The sequence below is a fragment of the Arabidopsis thaliana genome, chromosome 4, assembly GCF_000001735.4.
Source record: "Arabidopsis thaliana chromosome 4, partial sequence".
Taxonomy (NCBI): Eukaryota; Viridiplantae; Streptophyta; class Magnoliopsida; order Brassicales; family Brassicaceae; genus Arabidopsis; species Arabidopsis thaliana.
Window position 1 is genome coordinate 10,192,835 of NC_003075.7, and position 17,030 is coordinate 10,209,864.

The following is a 17,030-nucleotide window of genomic DNA, read 5'->3' on the forward strand; positions in this document are numbered from 1 at the left end:
TCTTATGGCGGGAAAATTGACTTCTGTCGAGAATTAGGGTTTCTACAAATCTTTCTCCGTTCTAATTTCGGATTAAGATTTCAATCTCTCCTTCTCGTTTTCTTCTTTGGTGCTGCTGAGAAGAAATTAGTGAAATTGTGAAAGAGAAGATGTCGAAAGAGACGAAGGGTAATAACAATACAAGCAGAGTGATGAGTGGCTATGGCGGTAGCTTGGAAGCTAACACCTTGGCTATGATTGATTCCACCGGAGCTAAAGACAGTCGCGACGCTAACGAAGATCGTACGTTTCCTCAATTTTCAATCTTCGTCTTTGTTTTTGTTAATTGTATTGATCCTTTGAATGAAAAACCTTAGGTTTGCAGTATCTGGAAGCTGTTCGTGCTGCTTCACTTGTACCCGAAAATGGAATTCCTCCAACCAAGTAAAAAATAAAAAACTCTGTTTTTCTAAGAAATTTGAAGTTTTTACCTCTAAAAGAGTACTGATTTTGATTTGGGTTTTGTTTAATTTTGAAGCAAAATGTACCAAGCGATTTTCAGGATATTGAGATTTGGTAAAACATTGGAACTTATCACAGCAAGTTTCCAGCTTTTGACTCAATTACATCAGGTACTTGTTGCAAGATTTTGGTAGTGTAATTTGTCCAATAACTTTTATGAGGTTTCAGTGTTTTGCTTATTATGATTATGTTTTGTTTCAGCGGTTTCCTTGGGTTTATGTATCTGATTCAGCTGATCAGTTGGACATCGTTGACGAGGTACTTGTTACAAAAGTTTTGATGTGTTTTTGTTCATTCTTTGTTATGGTGGGGATGGTTGATTTCATGTGTTTGTTTATGGTTTTGTTTTGCAGGCTTGGTCACCGTTTAATTTCGGGTCTGATGTTGATTCTGATGAAAAGGATTTATCAGTGAGAAGCTTATGTAAGGACGTTTGTCTTCTCTTTTTGAGTTAGCTTTTTGTTGGTTCTTGCTAAATATGATTTTTTGTTTGTTTTATGATTTCAGTTTTGCAACAGCTGATTCAGAACATGAACAAAAGAGTTAATGAGTCTGAGGAATCAGATTTAAAGGTTGATTTATTTGTTATGTTGCAGATAAGCTTTAAAAATTGGTAGACTTTCACACAACTTGTTGTTATTTGATTCTTTTGTTTGGATTTCTGCAGATCCTTGGAAATATGTTTCTGTTCAAGTATCTTGCTCATGTTCTTAAGCTAGATTTCACACCCCGAAATCAAGTGTATGAAGGTATAGATTATGTCTTCATAGTTTTAAGATTTCTCTTTATCTTGTTAAGTTTGGGGAAATTCTTAGAACTTTTTGTGTCCTTTTGTGCTCCAGAAACTATGAACTGGAGTCTCTTAAAGGAATCTTTTCTGAATCTACTTCTGGTACATCCCACAATCAATGGCTCAGAAACTAGTATAGTAATTTATTTGTGATTTTTAATGTTATGGTTCTGCTTGTAGGCTTCAAGAAAAGTGAATTTCAAACTTCTAATGAAAGATTATCTATCAACAATGTGTGCATCCATTGATGCTGATGAAAAGTCTATCAGTTTGGTAGAATTGCACAAGGACATGCTTACTGCTATGAAAGAACTTCTAGTAATGGTAAGTTTTCGGTTACCAGAGTATTAGTGTTTCAATTTTCGGAGCTTTTTGCTCTTACGTTTCTGTTCCTTGTTTAGATCATGGAGCTTGATACATCAAAGAAGAAAGCTGACTTAGAAGGGATTACCTCTAGAGGAGATGGCGTAAGGTAATGAGTTTCTGCCTCACTTTTGAATTGTGTTTTCTCCATGTTTGTGATCCAATTTGATGCAGGACCCCTGCAATGGAGATCATTCTCGACGAGCTGACTTATGATGGATACTTGCTGTCAAAATTTCTTCAGGTAAGAGACAAACCACTTCTGAAACTCACTGTGGTCTGTAAAATTCTTCTCTCTGTGGTTCTTGAGTGAAAATTTCTTAATCAGGTTTTCGATGATCCTAAATGGAAGCTAGAGATTGTTCTCCAATACCTTACTAAATACATTCCTAAGGTTTGTTGTTAATTCTCTGATCTCTCGCTCTCTGATTATCTTCTCCAACAAATGATGTACAATATATAGTTATTTCTCTGATTTCTCTCTCTGACCAAATTTCTTTCATGTTGTAGCCTGTTGTACGTACCCGAAGAACAACTGTTCCTCAAGCAGAGGATTCGAAAACACTAAATGGGATCTTGAAGACGTTTTCAAATGGCACAAATCCAAAGAACATCACTAAAAAGATAGGACCTGACATTGTTCAGATCCTCATCGGCCATGCCTTTCTGGTAACACAATAATACCTTTGTTTCTTCTTTCACGTTCTCAGAGCTTTTTTTGGCCTCCTAATGTATTTAACTATTCGTCAGGCTCGGCTTACATTCTCTGACCCTCACGAAGGAGACTCTATTTCAGAGATATGCAGTAGTATCATCTCTGCATTTACTAGTCTAAAGCGAGTAGATCAGTAAGCTGCAGTTTCTTTCACTCTCAGTTTTTTTTCTCTTTGTGCAATCGAGATACTATACCGCTTTCCTTTGTCCAACCGAAAGTTTAATGGTTGTTATAGGAAAATCGAGATTCTACCGTTTGGGAAAGAAGTGTTGTTTACTGCAGGAATGGTACTCAAGGCAAAAGCTTAAAGCATCTAGGAATCAAGATTTTAACAAATCTAGAGACTTCAATTGGATTAGAAGCAAAGAAGTTACAATGTAATGTAGGAATTAAGAGTTACAGATCAATGAATTATGAATTTATATATTCTATAGTTTTGCCAATACAAAATGAGTGATCTTATGATTCTGTTGATGCCTTTTTCTCACTTATGGAACATATCAAGACTTGCTTTAGTAACAAATCCATGCCTGATAAGTTTATGCAAAACAATCTTGGCTTACTTGGTGGATTGAGGTGAGTCGAGCTGCATCGTGACCGGACCATCGTTTACAAGATTGACCTTTGAATATGATTAGAGAACATGTTTTAATCACACAAGATACTAATCAAACCTTGCTATTGAAAGGAGTTATCTCCTTACCTGCATCATAGCTCCAAACACACCATCTGTATTTTAAAAAAGAGAACCAATTTAGTCAAGAAGACTAGAGAAAATGAGAAGTTTTGATTAAGAAAAGATCAATGAGAGTGTGTTTTGACCTTTGACAGCATCAGGATTATATGCTTTCTGGAATTTCTCAACTAAAGAGGCGTAAAAAGGTTTCGCTTTATCAGGTGGCATTGCGACATGAAAATCTGGTTTGTTACCTTTCAAGAATCCGTATAATGTGAATTGACTAACTGTATTAACACACATGATCCAAAGACCAGGGCAAGCAAAGAAAACAAACCTCAGTACATAAACCACAAGCTAAACCTTTCTCTAATCAAATGGTATATGAATAATAAAGAGATGCATCATTACCAAGTAAAACTCCATAATTCCTCTGCATTACCTGCAACAAACAGCATCAAAATTTCCATTTTTTCAAATAACTTGAAAAACAAATTCATTGAAACAAAACTTACATTTTGGTCCCATCCTTTGCCAGTGGTTTCATTAGAGAATAATCTCATGTTTAAAACTTTTCGACATCTATAAACATGTTTCAACTTCAGAATCTGCAAACTTTATAATGAAAATTTAAATGGAAGCATTCATCATTTTGTACAAGCATACATGTAATCAGCGTCAGACTCGGTATCTGATTCATGGATTCCAATTAGTACCAAGAGACCAGGACCAATCTCCGATACGATTCGACCATCCACCGTAACAGAGGAAGATGAGACTCTTTGGATTACAGCTCTCATTGCTCTGATCTGACAATTCCGACGGTGAAGTCGTTGACTTTGGTGGCGTAGATTACGGCGGAGGAGAAAAGGTGAGAGCTTGTTATGGAGTGGTGGAGTAGTGTGGGAAGAAGAAGCAAGACGATACATTTTCTTTTAATTATTAAATAATCCCAAGGAATGGTGAACATATAACCGATATCAAACCGAACCAAATTGATTTTTTTAAATTGAACCGAAATCATTTAAACCAAATGCCTAAAATTTAGACCCGAACCTGTTAATCGCCGGCAACCGTGTCGCCATCGGCGTTAACAACGAAAAGCACATAAGAGAGAAAAAGCCTTCTCATAAACTGAAATAACTGAAGAAGGCAAAGCTCTTGGGCGAAGAAAAGATGGCGTTTTGGAAACCAGGGACCGAGAAACCTCGTTTCGAAGAGGATGGAGAAGGAGGCATAGTGTTCATGTCCAACAATCTCGCATCCTCTTCTTCTTCTAGGTATGCTAATTTCTCTTTCTCTTTGATCTTACTTGTTCAGCAGATGATTGTTATTGTAACTTAGTCGAAATTGTAGCTATGGGTATGCGAATATAGAGAAGCAAAGACAGAGATTGCCAGTGTACAAGTACAGAACTGAGATTCTGTATTTGGTGGAGAATCACGCTACCACCATTATCGTTGGCGAGACGGGTAGTGGTAAAACTACTCAGATTCCTCAGGTTTCTTCTTCATTCTTTGCTCTTCGTTAATATTTTTGGGGAAAGCACCTAGCTTTGCTAATTTCAAGGTTCTTAGACCAGTAGGCAAATTTTGATAGGAGTCAAAGGTTGCGACTTGCGAATTTGGATTGTGATAGTAACTTGCTGATATATTTGCAATGTAGCTAGAGAGAGGCATAAAAGTTACTCAAAATCTTGCAAAATCATGCAATATTTAGCTCAATAGCTGTTGGGGAAGTTGGAGAATTGGAGAAAACTACAATTCGATCAATAGCAAGGTCTTCTTGTTTAGCTCAATAGCTTTGTTTATTATATTTTGTAGTACCTGAAAGAAGCTGGGTGGGCTGAAGGAGGCCGAGTTATTGCTTGCACACAGCCAAGACGTTTAGCTGTCCAGGTTTGTTTTCTCTCCCTAAACAAAATCTTACAACTCAAGTTTGAACTTTGAAGAGTGATATCTCAGCTCAAGTTTTTATATTTGATCACATATATGCTTTGTTTTGTAATTTGCTTAGGCGGTTTCTGCGAGAGTGGCCGAGGAAATGGGAGTGAATCTTGGGGAGGAAGTTGGCTACACTATTCGATTTGAAGATCATACAACTTCCGTCAGACTCTTTCCTTAACGCTCTTCTACTTTTTCTTATGTATGGAGTATTCTGATGATGCTTACAAGATCTTTTGCTTGGTTACAACAGGGTGTGACTAGTGTAAAATTTCTCACAGATGGGGTACTAATTCGAGAGATGATGGAGGATCCCCTCTTGACAAAGTATAGGTAATGATTTTGTTGCACTGTATAATCTGTTCAGATTATGAGTAAATCGTGTTGGTAAAACCTTTTCTTATTTGTCATTGTGCAGTGTTATTATGATAGATGAAGCTCATGAGAGATCTATTTCAACTGACATTTTACTCGGTCTCTTAAAAAAGGTATCTCAGTCAAACACAGTCTTAATTGTTAGTGTACTTTCAGCAACATCTATTTATTATTGATTTTCAGATACAACGTCGTCGTCCTGAGCTACGCCTGATTATATCTTCAGCCACAATCGAAGCAAAAACCATGTCCAATTTCTTCAATTCCAGGTTCTGATCTTACCGAATGGTTATAGTTCTTTTTCCTGAAGTTTAGGGCTCTTGGAATCACTAGTACGATATAATCTTATACATTATGTTAAATTATGTAGCAAAAAACGCCATGCGCCAGAAGGTAGTACCCCTGGACCAAAGTTGGAACCTGCAATCTTATCTGTTGAGGTATATTGTGACTCTCTTGCGTAAGATCATTCTCTGATAACCTATTTTCCTATGTGATATTTAAATATTTTTGTTTTCTTGGTCAAAATTTCTTAGGGCAGAGGCTTCAGTGTGAAAATTCACTATGTCGAGGAGCCTGTATCAGATTATATCCGATCAGTTGTTTCAACGATACTGTTGATTAATGAACGGGTACTTTAAGTTGATGTTCTTATAACCATTCAATGTGTTCAAACTTAGTATATTATTTTCCAGGTATGTTCTTGTATTTAAATTGTCTCTTCTTATGTTCAGGAGCCACCTGGGGATGTTCTTGTATTTCTTACTGGTCAAGAGGATATTGAAACTGCTATTAAACTTCTTGAAGAAGAAGCTCATAGCAATCAAAAGAATTCTTCAGGTATAATATATACACATAAATAAGATCATGTCGATCAACTTTAGCATTTGCCTTCAGTTTTTAAGCACCATAATGCAATTCATATCTTTTTCAGGACTGCTACCTCTTCCATTATATTCAGGACTTTCTCGATCAGAACAGGTTAATTTTGTTGCAAGGCTCTAGACAATCTAAACCATACTTTTGAGAGTATTTGAATAACTGAAACGGCGAAATGTTGTTTTCTCCTTTTTTATATTAGGAATTGATCTTTACTCCAACTCCCAGAGGAAAGAGAAAAGTTATACTATCAACAAATATTGCAGAAACTTCATTGACTCTAGAGGCAAGGATTCTTCTTTACTGTCTTTTTGTTGCAAAATCCCATGGAACGAACAGATGTATTTCTCATACAGATATTGCTGATACATCATTGAGAGTAACTTTCTGTGTCGTTTCTTTATTCAGGGCGTTGTCTATGTGATTGATAGTGGTTTCTCGAAGCAGAAGTTCTATAACCCAGTAAGTCCATCTCCATTTCTTTTGTTTATATATTTTTAGTTCCATCTTTTGTAATATGTTGGACATTTCTAAAGCAACTTACATTTCTTACCCTCACAGATTTCAGATATCGAAAGTCTTGTGGTGGCTCCAATATCAAAAGCATCTGCAAGGCAAAGGTCTGGTAGGGCTGGGCGAGTTCGGCCTGGGAAGTGTTACAGGTAACTCTCAATCCGTTTATTAAAGTACAGAATTTCGTCTGATATAGTTGTTTAGTGCTCATTAATCCTCTTCCTGATATTTTTATGGTAACTAGGCTTTACACCGAAGATTATTTTCTCAACCAAATGCCTGGAGAAGGCATACCGGAGATGCAGAGGTCGAATCTTGTTTCTACTGTAATACAGGTACTAGACTTGCTCAACTCTTGTCATTTAGTTTTTTTTTATAAGAACTCAAAAGTTGGGAGGCGTTACGCAAAACCACACAAGTTTTTTCTTTTCACCTTTTCTATTAAGTAATTAATATCCAGATGAGAGGAAGCTCTTGCTTCTAGATTTCTCAAACTCTGTTGATCTTTTTGGTATTTTCAGCTAAAAGCTTTGGGCATAGATAATATCTTGGGTTTCGATTGGCCTGCACCTCCATCGTCTGAAGCAATGATTCGAGCACTTGAAGTACTTTATTCACTTCAGATCCTCGATGATGATGCTAAACTCACTTCGCCAACAGGATTCCAAGTTGCAGAACTTCCACTGGTACTTTTTCTTCCTGACCATGAGCTATTATATATCTAAAATGTAATGTTCATTTGCAGTTTGTTCTGCATATTACATGTCTCATGCTCGTCATTTTTTGCTAGGACCCAATGATATCAAAAATGATTTTGGCTTCAAGTGAGCTTGGTTGTTCACATGAGATCATTACAATCGCTGCAGTTCTCTCTGTCCAAGTAAAAGCTCTTTACCCCTTTTTCCTTTGCTTAAAGTTTCTTCTCTTTATTTACATAAGGAACAACCGAACATATTGCAAATTTGTGATTATTTGCTTTCGACTTGAACTATGGGATTTGAAACTTAACAGATGCAATCTTGAATATGTTTCTATGCAGTCTGTTTGGATCATTGCCCGGGGAGTACAGAAAGAACAAGATGAAGCAAAACTGAGATTTGCAGCCGCAGAGGTATGTATTGATATATAACTTTGAGCTAACTATATCTCTGAAAATCTTTTTTTGACTGAGTAAAATCATTGTTCTTGTCTATATAGGGTGACCATGTCACATTCCTGAATGTATACAAAGGGTTTCTTGAGTCGAAAAAGCCTACACAGTGGTGTTACAAGAATTTCCTCAACTACCAATCCATGGTGCGTATAATAACAGAACAGGCAAGTAGTCCTTATCTTCCCTTCTCCAATTTAATTTGTTTTTGTTTCCTTTCACAGAAAAAAGTAGTTGAAATCAGAGATCAACTCAAACGGATTGCTCGGAGATTAGGCATCACCTTGAAATCATGTGACGGAGACATGGAGGTAAGAAACTGTAGCACTTTGCTTCATTTGAAAAAAGGTTGCATGTTTCTAACGTTACACTGTTTCAGGCTGTGAGAAAAGCTGTGACTGCAGGTTTTTTTGCCAATGCATGCCGTTTAGAAGTAAGTGACCCATTTCAGTTCTCTTTTTCTGCACATCCTTTCAGCCCTATAAAGAAATCTGATTTTCATCATCTTAATTCTTTTCGATGTTTTAGCCACACAGCAATGGAGTATACAAGACCATTAGAGGCTCTGAAGAAGTTTATATTCATCCGTCATCTGTATTATTCAGGTTAGTAGTATATCTTGTTGCTATGGATTTAGCAAAAACCTCAATAACATCTAAAAGTTGAAGATTTTTTCTTTTGAACGTGAAAGCTTATTTGGTATATATACTCTTTATACAATCTTCAGGGTGAATCCAAAATGGGTGGTTTACCAATCCATTGTCTCAACTGAGCGTCAATACATGCGGAATGTCGTCACCATCAATCCTTCTTGGCTGACAGAAGTTGCTCCACACTTTTACCAGAACCGGCAAAACGCTATGTCCTTCTAATCAATAAGTTATCACCTGCGTTTCAAGATATAGTAACAGTTGATCCTGACAACGTTTTCTGATAGCTTTATAGCCATAATCAATGCAGGAATGTTTGTATGTAGTTACACAAATATAAACAGAGTTCTATTGAGTCTATGATTTGAAGTTTGAACAACTCAACTTAATGAATAAAGCATAGACTCTATATTCAATCAGATTTGCCTGTTTATAGTTTTGGTTCTTCTCACCGTTTACAGAGTAGAAAAAGTTAAAGAAAAATGATCACAGAATCGAATCTCCTATTCAGCTGAAAATCTCGGCGAACTTCTCGGAAACTAGAACTCCTGAATCAATAGATTCCAGTGGATCTTTCCTCAGACGGTGCCTTAAGCAGTTAGGGATAACGGTTGCAACATCATCTGGAGTTACTCGATCTTTTCCTTTGAGAGCTGCAAGTGCTTTTGCTGCTCTGTTAGTCACTATGTCTCCTCTCAACCCATCAACATTGAGCTCTGAACAAACTCTAGAGATCTTCACCTTCAATTCCCTATCAATCTGAACCGAGGAAAGGTTTGCCCTAGCAGTTGAAATCTGGTCTTGAAGCTTGTCCTGCTCGGTTTTGTAAGTGTCACGGAAATCCTTTGGGTTACTATCGAAACGAGCTCTCTCTTCAACAATCTTGACCCGTAAATCAGCATCTCTAACCGTCCCTACTTGTGCATGCATACCAAACCGATCAAGAAGCTGTGGCCTAAGCTCTCCTTCTTCCGGATTTCCTGAACCGATCAAGATAAACCTCGCCGGGTGAGAAATCGAAATCCCTTCTCTCTCAACCGTATTCCAACCAGAAGCAGCTGAATCCAAAAGAACATCAACCAAATGATCATCCAAGAGATTAACTTCATCAACATAAAGAATCCCTCTATTAGCTTTAGCCAACAAACCAGGCTCAAAGGCTTTTACACCTTCTGTCAAAGCCTTTTCGATATCGATGGTTCCACAAACTCTATCTTCTGTTGCACCCAAAGGAAGATCAACCATATTAATCTTAGTCGCAATAACAGGAACTTGCTCTCCTTTCTCAACTCTCTCTCTTACTTCAACACCCATAAACTCAGGATCTATCGGATCCGAGTTATACGGGTCACCTGCAACTACATTAATCTCAGGTAACAGATCAACTAATGATCTAACAGTTGTAGATTTTCCAGTTCCTCTATCTCCCATAATCATAACACCACCAATCTTTGGATCAATAACATTCAACAAAAGACATAACTTCATCTCATCTTGCCCTACTATAGCTGCAAATGGATAAACCGGTCTCGCACTCTTCTTTGAATCAAACTTCCCTACTACCTACAACCCAAAACCACCATTACATAAAAAACCAACAACAATCATGTTCCTAACTTCAAAATCAAGCAAAGTCTGAAACTTTCAGTGAACATCATCAAAAAATGCTTACTTGTTCAGTAGAGTTGATTTCAGTGGCTACATTCATAACCGAAACATGGTAACGAGACCTGTTCTTCTTTGGCCTTATTTGGATTCCTGCATTTAACTTGCTTCCAAACAATTTTCCTGTATACAAAAATTCAATTCACCATGATTTCGAATTGAGAAAAAACAGTAAGATTTTAAGGTTTGGAGAGACTGGTTTACCTGGCCTGAAGCAAATGGGGGAGGAGGAAGGTTTTGAGGAAGGAGAAGAGAGTGAAGGAGAAGCCCAGATTGCAGAAGAAGATGTTCCAAGAAGAGACGCCATTTTTGTGTGAGCTTAGAGTTTACTCAGCTTCTGATTGGCTTTTTTCACCTTAGAATTTTTTTGTTTCCATTGGCTTATGTTTGTTTCTGTGGTCAGGATAAGGAGATAGATTTCCTCCTCTATCTCCTCCTTTTTTTTATTTATAAATCAAAAATGATATAGAAAATAAAATAGCCGTACCAAAAAAAAAGGCGAGCTTCTATATATATATACCAAACATAAGAATATAAAGGCCCAAGTCAAATCATTCGGAGCCCAGCTAATTTCAAAATCTCCCCCCTTCGAGTTCCGTCGGCGATTTTCTCTCCGGTGTCGTCGTCTTGTTGCCGTTGAACGTTTATCGTTAGCGCCTACTACATATACAACTGCAAAGCGATTCAATCGGTAAGAATTTACCCTCGTTGCTCGTCGATTGAGTAGAATCTCACTGTCAGGCGTTGTTTTAGCTTCGGTTTGCTAAGGTTCGACGATTGACGATCGGTTGATCATAATCGATGAACATTTCTGTGTTAGAGGTGACGTTTATGCGTAGATTTGAGTAAGAAATGTTCGATCAATGCTAAGATGCACTTTCTCCTAAACTTAGTTTCGTGCTGCTCGTTGTCCCTGAAATTTAGTCTCGAGTGGCGTCTCCTTGCTTAAAATCGACGAACCGCCTGGTTATTTTTTATAATTTGGTGTTGAATCTCATAATTTGATTCCTGCTACTGTTCTTCTTCGTTTAGATTGGTTCTCGGATAATCACATTGTTTGATCTGTTATGTTTCTCAGTCTCTCCGATAATCATACCTACGTACGTTATGCGTCATATCGCCTTAGAAATAGTTTTAGAAGAGTGTTAATGGAACTGATGATTTGTCTATGCTAGTTGAGTTTGTGACGTAGTAGGATGATTTTTTTGTTGGTTGCCTTGTGATTATCATAACATAACAGATAAGTGTTTTCGTGAGTGAGTGCTAGAATGATTATGATGGTAGTTTTTTCTTTGCAGTTGGTTTTCAAGAGTGATACTGAACAGATATTGCCATGTCTGCACCTGCTAAAAGAAGTTCTACAGATACTCAGGACAAAGATCTAATGCTCGGTATGGTTCAAATGTTCATGTGATATGATTCATAACTAACATGGCATTGCTAGTGGAATGTCTTTAAGCCGCTTGCGGCGAAAATTCCATTGAAGAAAAGGAATCCCCAAGTAGACTGCCTTAATAACTTGATGCTATAGGCAAAAAGATCATGCACACTATCTTTTATTCTTCTTTATCTCCTTATTGTTCTATTTCTCAATTTTGGCCAGCTTTTAATTTTTTGGGCGTAGATAGAAACCATAAGATGTAGTTCCCATTGTTAAAATGGGTGATTCAAAGGTTCGTTGTCTTTTAATTTCCATGGTTAGCTGCAGATAAAGACATGGAAAAGGATACATGGAACTTCAAGTCAATGACAGATGATGATCCAATGGATTTTGGCTTTGGCTCACCAGCAAAAAATAAGAAGAATGCCTTCAAGTTGTGAGTGTAACCAATATGATAAGTTTCTTAAACCATGTTTGCACCTAAATAAATGTAGTTCAATCGTGAAATTTTTCCTCCTTTATCATGATTACTACTATAAGTTTCTGTTGCTTGGCAACAAGGCCTAGTGTCTCATATAGTTCTGTTTCTTTGTCTCTTTCTCAGGGATATGGGTTTCGATCTGGATGGAGATTTTGGATCATCATTTAAAATGGACATGCCAGACTTTGATTTCTCAAGCCCAGCCAAGAAAACCACAAAAACGAAAGAGACCTCTGATGATAAACCTAGTGGAAATTCAAAACAGAAAAAGAATCCATTTGCCTTCTCTTACGACTTTGATGCGTATGAATCCTTCAGTAAATCAATTTCCTTTTAGAATTATCTATGTCATCTAAAATTGCTTAACGCCATGTTATGTTTTTCTGCAAGCAGGTTAGACGACTTTGATCTTGGTTCAAGCCCCCCGAAGAAGGGAAGCAAGACTACGACCAAGAGCATGGACTGTGAAGAAATTTGTGCAAGTAGTAAGAGTGATAAGTCAGACGATTTGGACTTTGGTCTAGACTTACCAATAACTAGACAAGTTCCCTCCAAGGCAAACACAGATGTTCAGGCAAAAGCTTCAGCTGAAAAAGAGAGCCAAAATTACAAGACTACAGATACTCTGGTTGTTAATAAGAGCAAAAACTCGAATCAAGCTGCATTAGAGAGCATGGGAGATTTTGAGGCGGTGGAATCACCTCAGGGTTCAAGAAAAAAAGCCTCACAAACTCATACAATGTGTGTGCAACCTCAATCCGTAGATACTTCACCATTGAAGACATCATGTTCAAAGGTTGAAGAAAAGAATGAACCATGTCCTTCAAATGAGACCATAGCACCCTCGCCATTACATGCTTCTGAGATTGCACATATTGCAGTAAACAGAGAAACCAGTCCAGATATCCATGAACTCTGCAGGTCTGGTACAAAAGAAGACTGTCCTATAGATCCAGAAAATGCCAACAAGAAAATGATTACCACCATGGAATCAAGTTATGAGAAGATAGAACAGACTTCACCAAGCATCTCATCTCATTTATGTTCAGACAAGATAGAACATCAACAGGAAGAAATGGGTACAGACACTCAGGCAGAAATACAGGATAACACTAAAGGAGCACTGTATAACTCAGATGCTGGACATTCTCTAACAACCCTCTCAGGCAAAATATCACCAGGCACTCGTACAAGCCAAACTGCCAAGGTACAAGATTTGAGTGAAAAGCTACCACTGGATCCGTCCCACAGGTTAGAAACTTTATGAGTACTTTGTCATTCTGCCAGTAATTTTTGAAGATGAAATATATATCTAACTGCAGTATACTGTAAACTGAGTGCAGCATGGCAGGGCTCGATAATTTGAGGGCCATGCAAAACAAAGATTTAGGACTTATCAGATCCAGATTTTTTAAGAAGCCAGAAAAACCTGAATCCCATGTGCTTGAGTCTTCTCCAATTGAAACAGAGATTCAGCCAGTTATCCGAGAAAACATTGGGTCAAGTTTGAACCCTACAAATGATACGAGGTAGTATTTCTTTTCTTCTTCACCTGTGTAAATATATCTTTTCACTCTTTCCTTTATCTTCAACATGCAGACATGATATTAAAGACGCGTTACCAGGATTAAAGACTAGATCATGTCCAATTGAGCTTGTCAATACGGATTCCGCCAAAAATACAGCAAATGTTAATACTAGAAGGTAGTGTTATGGGCTTTTATGCTCAAACATAAGAACAAGCTTCTCTCTTTCTTTGAAGATGATATATATAAGCTTAGGAACAAATCCCATTATTTTTACCAGCAGTTCTCATGAAAAGATCATCCACAAGGACCATTCAAATGGCAAGACTGTAGAAAATGTGGCTGGACAGATGGATCATTTAAAGCTGCAAGCTAAAAATACAACTAGAGAGAAGTCCATCTTGCAGATCAATATAAGGTGAGAAATTCGTTTTAATACCTGTTTGCTATCTCTTGCCATGCTCTTGATTCCTTAAACAGGCTATTACCCCATGTGCACTCATTGTGTATAAATTACTAGGAAGTTTTATTAGAATGTCATGCATTAAGCTTCCTTGCTTTTGGATTTCTGTCACAGCTCAAAACTTGATGCTTCTAGCTTGACTCAGAAACTAAGCAATCATTTGAGTTCCGGAGTCGAATCTTTGCAGAAGCCCAAGTTGAATTCTCTGGGAAGGCCTAAACTTGGAAATATTATGGCTGATCTGCGTGCAGTGAAAACTCAAAGGTACAAAAGGAACATACAGCAGTTTCTGGTATGGGATCTCGCGATAATATCTTAATTCAAATTCGCTAATCTCTTCCACTATAGGACCATTGGAGGAAATAAAGACCAACCGAGTTCTGCAGTGCAACCAGAATTTAGCTCTTCCATAAGCAAGGAGAGAAATACTGAAGCACCAGTAAAAAAGAGCTCTGAGATTCATCATTTGGCTCCTAGGGACAAAACACAAACCCTGCACTGCCCATCTTCTTTAAAGCGGAAAGCTCTTGATGAGGTTTATTCTTCAACTCACAGTTTCGATATTATTATTTCATGAACATATTTGGAGCTAGAAAAAAAGTTTGTTGTTCCACAGGATGCAGATAGATCACTGAAGCCACAGCTTAAACGCCTTTCCATGTCTCCAAGAGAAAACAGGTCTCTAATTGTTGTTATCTAAACCATATCTATAACTTTGCTTTATTAGTTCTGATATATGACACGCCTGAGATTGCACAGGAACGTTGAGGAGCTCACACATAGAGCTGTGCAAGGAAAGGTTAGATTCACCAACAGATCCGTGATTCTTATTGTTACTAGGAGAAAAAGCTTTCTGTGGTTAATTTACCTAACACTTGTCACACATTTGAGTTTTTAGTTCTCAAGCCAAGAGAGTAGAATAGATACTAAGACGACCAAGGAGCCTGTCAAGGAAAGTCCACAGACTAAGTCTCATTACCAGAACATAAACATGGCAAATCTGGAAATCCCAATCACGGAGAATGCTGACAACATAGAGAAAGCTGAAGCATATACAAAAGAACTCGAGAATGTAAACAGAGCCCTCTTCTCGATCATGAACATTCTCAATATAGTAGAACAATTGTAAACTGTTTCTAACTAATGCCTTTTTGTTCCATTTGCAGATTTGCAACATCCTGAAGAAGAAACATGAGGAAGCAAAAGAGTTACTTGTCCGTGCTGTAGTAGACAACAATAAGTTACTGATGCTCAACCATCCTTTATATGAAGACCAGATATCCTTTTTATAAATTTCTATTAATGCCATTGTTAGATTTTGTCTATCTATATATTTCTATTAAATTTGCATACACGAACTGTTTTGTGTGTGTTTCCCCTTAATAATCAGAAACATTCGTTTGGTCCAGAAGTTCGCAGCCAAGTTGACTTTAAGGGACACATGATGAACACTCAAACAACTGTTGCTTAAGAGGTAAGAATCTTGACCTTTTCTTTTCTCAGAAACTATCTCAAGATATTTTATCTGAAGAGTATACACTCCGATCATTCATTTCCTGACTTGGTAGCATTTTCCTATAGGTTCAGTGGACTTACACCAAAGTTATCGTCAAAAGTCCAGAAATGTTACGTCACATTAGTCCAAGGTACTCGATCCGATCGTCTCTTTCACTTTGCTGGGGTGTTAACAAAGAAAAAACGTAAAAAATTTGGAACATATTAAACTTTAATACTAAACTGATAAACAAATTAGAGCTTGTATCTTTTGGATTCAATTCCTTCTCTCGACGATTGATAAATTGAATACTTTGGTTAGGGTCATTTCGAAATGAAATGGATTTGAATTACGCTCACACACGTAAACCCAAACCAAGTAATGTACATGGCTACATTACAAACAAAAACCATATGTGCTCAAAAAAATAAAGCCCAATAATAATTAGTCTTGTTGGGCTCAATTTTATAATTGATTTTCTAGACCATTTTAAATAACAAAACCCGGTGGTTCGGTTCCCTCTTCTTGGCGCACATACTAAAACAAATGGCGCGTAAAAACCTACTCTGCCTGGTCTCAAAGTCGAAAGTCAAATCTTCTTTTAGTAAAAACAAAACAAAATTTTCGAACCAACATAGAAACAGAGAATCTTCTTTAGTTCCCTCCACAACACAGAGCCCTTTTTTAAGTTTCAGAATTTTAGAACCATTCTCAAAATCCCTCCACAACATGAAAACACAAAAAACATCAAAAACCAAATCTCAGATCCGTCATTTCCAAATCTGCTTCAAAGTCCCTCCTATTCACACACTTCATATACATCTTCTCAGTTCCTCCTTCCATCCTCAAATCCATACATCTCTCCCTCTCTCTCTCTCTCTCTTTCTCCCTTTCTCTATCTACTCCATCAATGGCGGTTCTAGATTCAAAGCCTCAAGAAAACAACAAAGAGAATGTCTCACCCTCAGAGATGGTCACGATTGCTGTCAAATCTCTGGATTCCTCATCCATTGATAAAGGCAAAACCCAAATCAGAATAAGAAGAAAAAAATCTAGGAAGCCTCTTCAAGACATCACCAACCTCTTTGTCTCGTCATCACCATTGTCCTCTTCGTTTCTGATCCGTCACATTCCCTCTTCTTCATCTCTATCACTTGATCCCAAATGCATGAAGAGAAGATCTTGTGTTTCCCTCAAGCCTGCTACTTCTTCAACCTTCTCTTGTAGAAATTTCAGATGATTTTTATATTTTGGAAAATGTTGTTTCCATTTTCGAATTTTGTATCCCTTTTAATTTTATTTTAATTATGGGTATATATCAATACCTTGCCATTAGCATTCATATACCACACAAGATTTATTTCTATGAGTATACTGGTTTCTCAATAGTTCTGATTCTTGCCGATTATTTGTTCAACGTTGGTATCATTATTATATCTCTGATTTCAACGAATGGGTCTGAAT

At 37.3% G+C, this 17,030-nt stretch overlaps 7 protein-coding genes across 14 annotated transcripts; 4 read left to right on the top strand and 3 right to left on the bottom strand.

Moving 5' to 3' along the window:
- Window positions 1–74: 74 nt before the first annotated feature.
- On the top strand, window positions 75–2,828 carry SNI1 (negative regulator of systemic acquired resistance (SNI1)). The gene is made up of 15 exons (NM_117959.1): window positions 75–282; window positions 357–423; window positions 518–611; window positions 703–759; window positions 855–924; window positions 1,009–1,073; window positions 1,169–1,250; window positions 1,344–1,393; window positions 1,472–1,615; window positions 1,693–1,763; window positions 1,829–1,898; window positions 1,983–2,048; window positions 2,165–2,323; window positions 2,405–2,502; window positions 2,605–2,828. Exons 1-15 carry the CDS (start codon window positions 150–152, stop codon window positions 2,675–2,677), a joined length of 1,299 nt encoding a protein of 432 aa, NP_567557.1. The 5' UTR covers window positions 75–149; the 3' UTR covers window positions 2,678–2,828.
- Window positions 2,703–3,965, bottom strand: AT4G18460 (D-Tyr-tRNA(Tyr) deacylase family protein). 2 transcript variants are annotated; one of them, NM_117960.4, is made up of 6 exons: window positions 3,712–3,965; window positions 3,561–3,627; window positions 3,457–3,487; window positions 3,192–3,332; window positions 3,073–3,098; window positions 2,703–2,991 (listed from the first exon to the last, which is right to left on the bottom strand). In NM_117960.4, the coding sequence occupies exons 1-6, from the start codon at window positions 3,843–3,845 to the stop codon at window positions 2,929–2,931; spliced, it is 462 nt and encodes a 153-aa protein (NP_193582.2). In that variant the 5' UTR covers window positions 3,846–3,965; the 3' UTR covers window positions 2,703–2,928. The 2 variants fall into 2 exon arrangements, with proteins under 2 accessions (NP_193582.2, NP_001328214.1); NM_001341283.1 differs by lacking the exon at window positions 2,703–2,991 and having other exon boundaries at window positions 3,025–3,098.
- Window positions 3,966–4,119: 154 nt separating this feature from the next.
- Window positions 4,120–8,953, top strand: AT4G18465 (RNA helicase family protein). The gene is made up of 23 exons (NM_117961.3): window positions 4,120–4,325; window positions 4,402–4,546; window positions 4,869–4,943; window positions 5,062–5,151; window positions 5,242–5,321; window positions 5,407–5,476; window positions 5,547–5,632; window positions 5,734–5,803; window positions 5,900–5,995; window positions 6,098–6,203; window positions 6,298–6,344; window positions 6,445–6,528; window positions 6,651–6,704; window positions 6,804–6,904; window positions 7,000–7,090; window positions 7,277–7,441; window positions 7,546–7,635; window positions 7,795–7,866; window positions 7,953–8,051; window positions 8,130–8,216; window positions 8,285–8,338; window positions 8,434–8,510; window positions 8,633–8,953. The coding sequence occupies exons 1-23, from the start codon at window positions 4,222–4,224 to the stop codon at window positions 8,775–8,777; spliced, it is 2,088 nt and encodes a 695-aa protein (NP_567558.2). The 5' UTR covers window positions 4,120–4,221; the 3' UTR covers window positions 8,778–8,953.
- Window positions 8,838–10,635, bottom strand: CHLI1 (P-loop containing nucleoside triphosphate hydrolases superfamily protein). The gene is made up of 3 exons (NM_117962.3): window positions 10,425–10,635; window positions 10,228–10,343; window positions 8,838–10,118 (listed from the first exon to the last, which is right to left on the bottom strand). The coding sequence occupies exons 1-3, from the start codon at window positions 10,525–10,527 to the stop codon at window positions 9,063–9,065; spliced, it is 1,275 nt and encodes a 424-aa protein (NP_193583.1). The 5' UTR covers window positions 10,528–10,635; the 3' UTR covers window positions 8,838–9,062.
- Window positions 10,636–10,763: 128 nt separating this feature from the next.
- AT4G18490 (uncharacterized protein) lies at window positions 10,764–15,935 on the top strand (the record flags this gene model as incomplete). 7 transcript variants are annotated; one of them, NM_001341284.1, is made up of 16 exons in its annotated part: window positions 10,764–10,911; window positions 11,519–11,611; window positions 11,923–12,037; window positions 12,206–12,385; window positions 12,476–13,333; window positions 13,426–13,611; window positions 13,682–13,786; window positions 13,892–14,026; window positions 14,186–14,335; window positions 14,420–14,606; window positions 14,688–14,749; window positions 14,831–14,870; window positions 14,970–15,143; window positions 15,238–15,348; window positions 15,466–15,545; window positions 15,653–15,935. In NM_001341284.1, exons 2-15 carry the CDS (start codon window positions 11,554–11,556, stop codon window positions 15,514–15,516), a joined length of 2,412 nt encoding a protein of 803 aa, NP_001328810.1. In that variant the 5' UTR covers window positions 10,764–10,911; window positions 11,519–11,553. The 7 variants fall into 7 exon arrangements, with proteins under 7 accessions (NP_001328810.1, NP_001328809.1, NP_001328808.1 ...); NM_001341285.1 differs by having other exon boundaries at window positions 11,929–12,037; window positions 12,473–13,333; window positions 15,653–15,927; NM_001341286.1 differs by having other exon boundaries at window positions 11,929–12,037; window positions 15,653–15,873.
- A 378-nt stretch (window positions 15,936–16,313) lies between these two features.
- On the bottom strand, window positions 16,314–16,577 carry AT4G18500 (uncharacterized protein; the record flags this gene model as incomplete). The annotated part of the gene is made up of 2 exons (NM_117964.1): window positions 16,314–16,465; window positions 16,529–16,577. 2 exons carry the CDS (start codon window positions 16,575–16,577, stop codon window positions 16,314–16,316), a joined length of 201 nt encoding a protein of 66 aa, NP_193585.1.
- AT4G18501 (uncharacterized protein) lies at window positions 16,340–16,899 on the top strand. The gene has a single exon (NM_001036588.2). The coding sequence runs from the start codon at window positions 16,477–16,479 to the stop codon at window positions 16,804–16,806; it is 330 nt and encodes a 109-aa protein (NP_001031665.1). The 5' UTR covers window positions 16,340–16,476; the 3' UTR covers window positions 16,807–16,899.
- Window positions 16,900–17,030: the final 131 nt, after the last annotated feature.

Excerpts from the sequence above, each read along its gene's own strand:
- SNI1 (NM_117959.1), top strand. The coding sequence starts at position 150 with ATGTCGAAAGAGACGAAGGGTAATAACAATACAAGCAGAGTGATGAGT. Across the intron at positions 1,251-1,343 it reads CCGAAATCAAGTGTATGAAG|AAACTATGAACTGGAGTCTC; the intron begins GTATAGATTATG and ends TTTGTGCTCCAG. Across the intron at positions 1,764-1,828 it reads TCTAGAGGAGATGGCGTAAG|GACCCCTGCAATGGAGATCA; the intron begins GTAATGAGTTTC and ends AATTTGATGCAG.
- AT4G18460 (NM_117960.4), bottom strand. The coding sequence starts at position 3,845 with ATGAGAGCTGTAATCCAAAGAGTCTCATCTTCCTCTGTTACGGTGGAT. Across the intron at positions 3,488-3,560 it reads GCAAAGGATGGGACCAAAAT|GTAATGCAGAGGAATTATGG; the intron begins GTAAGTTTTGTT and ends TGTTTGTTGCAG. Across the intron at positions 3,099-3,191 it reads TAATCCTGATGCTGTCAAAG|ATGGTGTGTTTGGAGCTATG; the intron begins GTCAAAACACAC and ends TTTAAAATACAG.
- AT4G18465 (NM_117961.3), top strand. The coding sequence starts at position 4,222 with ATGGCGTTTTGGAAACCAGGGACCGAGAAACCTCGTTTCGAAGAGGAT. Across the intron at positions 7,091-7,276 it reads TTGTTTCTACTGTAATACAG|CTAAAAGCTTTGGGCATAGA; the intron begins GTACTAGACTTG and ends TGGTATTTTCAG. Across the intron at positions 8,511-8,632 it reads CCGTCATCTGTATTATTCAG|GGTGAATCCAAAATGGGTGG; the intron begins GTTAGTAGTATA and ends TACAATCTTCAG.
- CHLI1 (NM_117962.3), bottom strand. The coding sequence starts at position 10,527 with ATGGCGTCTCTTCTTGGAACATCTTCTTCTGCAATCTGGGCTTCTCCT. Across the intron at positions 10,344-10,424 it reads CCCCATTTGCTTCAGGCCAG|GAAAATTGTTTGGAAGCAAG; the intron begins GTAAACCAGTCT and ends TTTTGTATACAG. Across the intron at positions 10,119-10,227 it reads AAATCAACTCTACTGAACAA|GTAGTAGGGAAGTTTGATTC; the intron begins GTAAGCATTTTT and ends TTTGGGTTGTAG.
- AT4G18501 (NM_001036588.2), top strand. The coding sequence starts at position 16,477 with ATGGCGGTTCTAGATTCAAAGCCTCAAGAAAACAACAAAGAGAATGTC.